The 6000-nt window shown below is 30.9% G+C and overlaps 1 protein-coding gene across 2 annotated transcripts in view; it reads left to right on the top strand.

Moving 5' to 3' along the window:
• The first annotated feature begins 2227 nt into the window (after positions 1-2227).
• LOC145276829 (bactericidal permeability-increasing protein-like) overlaps positions 2228-6000 on the top strand; it is a 101613-nt gene continuing 97840 nt past the window's right edge. Inside the window, exon 1 of one of the 2 annotated variants that reach the window (XM_080128182.1) lies at positions 2228-3470. In XM_080128182.1, the coding sequence (XP_079984308.1) occupies positions 3389-3470 (82 nt within the window). In that variant the 5' untranslated portion in view covers positions 2228-3388. The remainder of the gene's footprint in view (positions 3471-6000) is intronic. The other variant, XM_080128183.1, reaches the window with a different exon arrangement.

Below are 6000 nucleotides of genomic sequence, written 5' to 3'. Positions count from 1 at the left end.
CATTAAAAGTGAAAGAAGTATTACCTACTTACATATCATGTGTACATAAGTACACATTATGACGCATTTCAGGTGAAAACATCATTATATATTAAAGAATTATGTCAAAATAAGTAAAATCATATATGGCCCTGTGTATAAGGCACCAGAAAAAATATGTTGTATTGTCGATGATATTGTATTGTATTGAGAGATGTAACATCAGACCAATCGGAGAACCATATCTGGTGAAACCCGGATCTTATTTGACGTATTATCAGGATTAGCTGCGAAATAGGTTTTATCCCAATGAACTAACAAATCTCCGATTTTCTCTCCTGCTACTTTTGTTTTTCGATGTTCCCCCTTGGAAAACTGACACTGGTCTTAGAATAACATACACTGATTCCCTTTCCGAAGAGCCATCACCGTCCATCTCGATCCGCGCACTCTCTCACTCCGATCCCTCTCTGTCTTCTCTCTCGCGCGCTTCCAAAATCTCAGTCATTAAATCATCGTATCTTTTTCCCAGAGCTCTCACTACAGCCACGTTACTTTTATATGACTACTACGTAAGAGTCGTCGGCATTTAGAGGTGAAGCAATTTTAAAGTTTTGTTCATGATCTAAATTCCTTAATTTACTAAGATCAATAAATAGAATGAATTTAATTTTCTGATGAAAAAATAAACATACTTAATCCGTTTATGTAATATTTGGAAAAAAATATTTTCGTTTTTTCACGTCAATATCAATGATACTAATTTTTATGATAGAGAATAAATTCTAGAAAGATAGCAAAGCAATCTATATATCTATATCTATATACTTATAAAAGTCAAATGACCTTGTAACAGTTGTTGTAACCCAATAGCCGATTTCCGACTTCCGGTTGCACATGCATACATAAACAAATAATCAACTCAACTATAAAATGTATTGTTATACTGTGTACGTTTTCAGCCTCTCAATCTAAATTTTTCGAGTTTAAATTATCCTGATTAATAATTATGAAAACTTTCTACATTTTCTTTACATCGTTCATTTCCGTATTACATTTAACTTATTTTAACGCAATTTTCTTACAAATAAATCTATTTTAACATGTTGATAACCATAAGAGCATTTTAAAAGGGCGATTTATCCAGCGCCTTCCTTTTTTTTAATTCATTCTCCATTTTATAATACGCCTTTCTTAAGAAACATTCATACATTTTCTTCTACACAAGGAACATAAAACAATAACCACAAAAATAGGTTTTCTTTTTAATTTGCTTTACTAATCAAGGCGACAATGAAACGTATTCTTTTACCGTGTACGTTTTCAGCACCCCAATTGTTAAAGCTTTTCGCGTTTAAATAAAAAGATATATCAACATTTTTATTTAACTTTAAGTATTATATTATCTGTTCAGTGCACATTTACATATAAGTATGGCTAACAACTTATAATTACATAGCTGTAATCTGTAATTGTCTGTATTTTTGAGATGAGGTGTTTTCATTGATTGAGATTGTCGGACTGACTTCCCCATCTTGGTTGTTATAGTCACAACGTCCAAAGGTGTTGAGTTCAATCCTGAACGAACGCAGGGAAAAGTACCATTCAAAACAGAGAATCAGCAACTATGTCCCAGGGCCTAGCTGGGGTCCGAACACGGTACCCCTGTAATAATAATAAAGGCTTTGGTTCGAGACTCCTAACAAACGGTTTCCCAGTTCGATGCAAAACATCTGATGAAGGCCGGAGGGCAAATCGGCCGAAACGTTGTGACTATAACAACCAAGATGAGGAAATCAGTCCGACAATCTCAATCAGCTGTAATCTGGTTTTTCACAAATAAACAATCATAAACAGAACGACTCATAGAAACCTATCAATATTTAGTTTCATCTTAATATACTTACAAAGAGTTGTTTCCGTTATGTTAAAAGAAACTATTTTCTTTCCGTCACAAGTGGCACGCTCATACATTAATTCAATTAATAATATAACATACTGACCCAACGGGTCAGTATGTTATATTATTAATTGAAGTAATGTAATTAATTGAAGTAATATAATTAATAATATAACATACTGACCCAACGCGTCACGGGTAAACTAGTGCATATATAGACCCATACATCATGTTATGTATATTCGTATTACTTTTATATCACTTCCAAAAAGTGAAAGTAAATTAAAAAATGTATTAGGAGTGTTTGTTTCCCAATTGTGTGTGTTTTATTTTTTGGGGAGTTAAAATATTCAAATAAACATTTGTTTATACTTTCTTCATGATTTTACATCGTTCATTGCCGTATTACGTTTAACTTATTTTAACGCATATTTCTTACATATAAATCTACTTTAATCTGTTGACAAACATAAGAGCATTTTACAACGGTGATTTATCCAGCGCCTTCCTTTTTTAAATTCATTCTCCATTGTTTAATATGCCTTTCTTAAAAAACAACATTTACATATTTTCTACTACACGACGAACATAAACAAATGACCTCCAAAATATATTTTTTAAAATTTGTTTTACAAATAAATAATCGAGGCGACAATAAAACGTATTCTTTTACTGTGTACGTTTTCAGCGTCATAATTGTTTTTTTTTTATATGTTCGCGTTTAAATAAAAAGATATATCAAAATTTTAATTTAACTTTAAATGTAAAGCGCACATTTGCATATACGTATAGCAAACAACATATAATTAAATAGCTGTAATATTGTCTTTCAAAAATAAACAATTGTAAACAGAACGACGCATAGAAATATAGCTATATTTATTTTCATTTTAATAAACTTTCATAGAAATGTTTCTGTTATGTCAGGAGAAACTATTTTCTTTCCGTCACAAGTGGCACGCTCATACATTAATTCAATTACTAATATAACATACTGACCCAACGGGTCACGGGTAGACTAGTGCATACATACACTCACAGATCATGGTATGCATATCCGTATTACTTTTATATCACCTCCAAAAAGTGAAAGTAAATTAAGGCATTTATTAGGGGTATTTGTTTCACTCTGGCGTGTTTTTATAATCTAAATTTAGCAACGCTGGGAAAAACCTGAAAAAAGTGAAAGTAAATTAAAACATTTGGTAGTAGTGGTTTGTTTCACTCTGGCGTGTTTTTTTATAATCTAAATTTAGCAACGCTGGGAAAAACCTGAAAAAAGTGAAAGTAAATTAAGACATTTGTTAGGAGTGGTTTGTATCACTCTGGCATGTTTTTATAATCTAAATTTTGCAACGCTGGGAAAACCCCGAAAAACGTCTATTATATACAAAAGAACTCAGTGTAACATCAATTTATTGAGTAAAACCCAAGCAATACAGTTGGCAGTTTGTTGCTTTTAATGTATTAATACCAAGGAAAATATTTTTAAAAATATCGGCTGCGAATATGTCTTGCCCCACTCAAAGGAACAGTAGCCCTGTAAATCCAGGTATACGTGTTCAAACCACGAAGAAAGGTCTCGACTACGGTAGGCATATCTTTTTTTTCTTTTCCGTTGTAGGTTTGAAATAAGGAAAATAACACCAGTCATACTTGTATATGTCCTTTATTTAAATTCTTACCTATGAGAATATCCTTTATTATCATATTTCTATTTCACATATTTTAATTAAAAGAGAAAACTCGAAAACTTGACTAATATTTGACAAAACTTATAAATTACTAAGTTAACGTTATTTGATCAATTCTACTTAAAATGTTTTCTTGGGCTTCAGTTTATCTCAACAGAATAGGTGGGCTGATTTATTTTCTATTGTTGATATAATATTTCAACCTAATTTAAAACTGGGTTTTGCAAAGTTATGTATTTATTTATTTTACACACTTGGAAAAAAGCTACACGCTATCCGCCAGCTATAAATCTAAGTACTATTTTTAATGTATGCGTTGTTTACTTTTTTTTATACGGTGTAGTAAATTTAACTCGCTTGATAATGATGTGCATATTAGTATTATTAAAGAGTTTGGTAATTTATATATTTTTCATTTCATTACTTAATGGTTGTAATCGAAAAAGTGATAGCAACAAAAGCCAAAAGATTTGATACGGGTAGAAGCGAAGCACAAACATGTAAATATTATCTTATTGATCAATTTATATAATTGTTTACATAAGGACTGCCCGGAATTTTCTTGGTGCTTTGCTGTCTACTATATATATATATGTATATATATATATATATATATATATATATATATATATATATATATATATAACAGTGAAAATATCACTATGTGTATGAGTCTGTCCGTCTGTATGTCTATGTACACCTCCCTTCTAGATAACTCTGTCAATTTTCAGTCTAGAGATTAGACATTTGATATAAGTGGTTGTGAAATTTAAGTTAAGTGGTCAAAGTTCAACGATTTGACCTTTGAAAACTCTCCCAAACTTCTCCGTGAATTTTTGTCTTAATCCTTGATATTTTAGATGTAGATTGCTAAGATATGGGTCAAATATTTTAATGCTATCTGAGCCCAAACAAATGTAAAGTGGATAAAATCCTGGTCAAAGTTTCAAAATTATGGACGTCCGCGGTATTTACCACCTTTTCTATTGTGGTTAAAGAAAGCCTATTATATGTATCGCCAAACCAAATAAAAGACAAAACAAATTAATAACATAGGCTCTGCCAAAACGGGGGGGGGGGCAGGTAAGTACTTTTTGACGGACCGTCTTTTTAAAAATCTACCAAAAATCAGGTAATTATCGGATCAATAACAATTTTTCAGCGATTATTAAGAGAAGAATGACCTTTATAACAGTGTACTTATTTTTTATAAACGATATTTATATAGATTTTTTTGCTTACAACCCCCCCATTGTTTTGAGGGGGTAAAAATATGCTTAACATAATCATCTGAAACTGAACATCCCATATTGTGTTGTTGTAAGGGACAGAATTATAGATTTAAAAAAAATTGTTTGCATACCTTATTTTGACGTCGAAATATCAGAACTTCGATTGTGTTTAATTATCCCGCTTTTGAGTTTTGAAGTGTGAAATTCGGTGAATATGTTAAGTAAAATAATTAATTTAAGTTAAGCAAAACAACAAAAAAGTATTTTTAATATTTATACGAAAAAAGCCTTTTTAAAATATTTGATACATAAATTAACAATTTTTTTTAGCGAGCCGAATAATGCATGACCATTATTAAACAGGGCATGATTAGAAGAATCGATACAAAAAAAATCGATAAATATTGTGCCCTTTGTGTTAAAAATAGCATTATTTTTTCGATCCCGTTTGAAAACGTTTGCCGTCTTTCGACTACGGTGGACCAAACGCGCTGAAATAATTTTTTTTTTATTCTGTTTTAAATTGCCCCCCCCACCATTTTGGTGAGCCTGGCCCCCAAACCCATACACATTAAAAACCAAACTCATACAAATGGTCACCCATCTGGTACTGGCCAGCCTCAGCGTTAATAATACATTGAAATTTTCGTCACTGAAAAATAAGTTTTGTTTGGCCTGTTTGGTCTTCCATAGTTTGCTTTTTATCGAATACAAACGTAAACATTGTCGATCTAGACTCTAGATCGACGCGAAGTAACTGGTTGCCTATATGAATAAGTGGAATTATTTGAAATCCAGGTACCTATATTATAATATTTTTGCATATTCTCATAGAAAATCATCCTAAATCTTAGTTAAACAACAAATAAATTAATTAATTATTTCAAAAACCTTTTTTTTTTTAATATTTACGTACGTTTTTAGTGCAAGACAAAAAATGCCAATTGTTAACTTTTTGGGAAAATTTAACATTTAAAATTTAATTAAAATAGTAGAAAAAGTTTTACATTAATCTGTTTTCTATATGATAATATTCAGTGTTTTATCTTTCTGGAAAAAAGTTACTCAGAAATAATGGATTTTAATAAATGTAATTTCGTTTTAAAAAACAACAACAACTTGATTTTTCGGCAATTTTTGCGGTGCCTATAATAACATCTATATAAATATTCATGCAGTCGTGCGAGATAGCCTA

This window comes from Euprymna scolopes, chromosome 5, assembly GCF_053919585.1.
Source record: "Euprymna scolopes isolate OS-2025 chromosome 5, ASM5391958v1, whole genome shotgun sequence".
Classification (NCBI taxonomy): domain Eukaryota; kingdom Metazoa; phylum Mollusca; class Cephalopoda; order Sepiida; family Sepiolidae; genus Euprymna; species Euprymna scolopes.
This window is presented reverse-complemented; position numbering and strand designations above follow the sequence as displayed.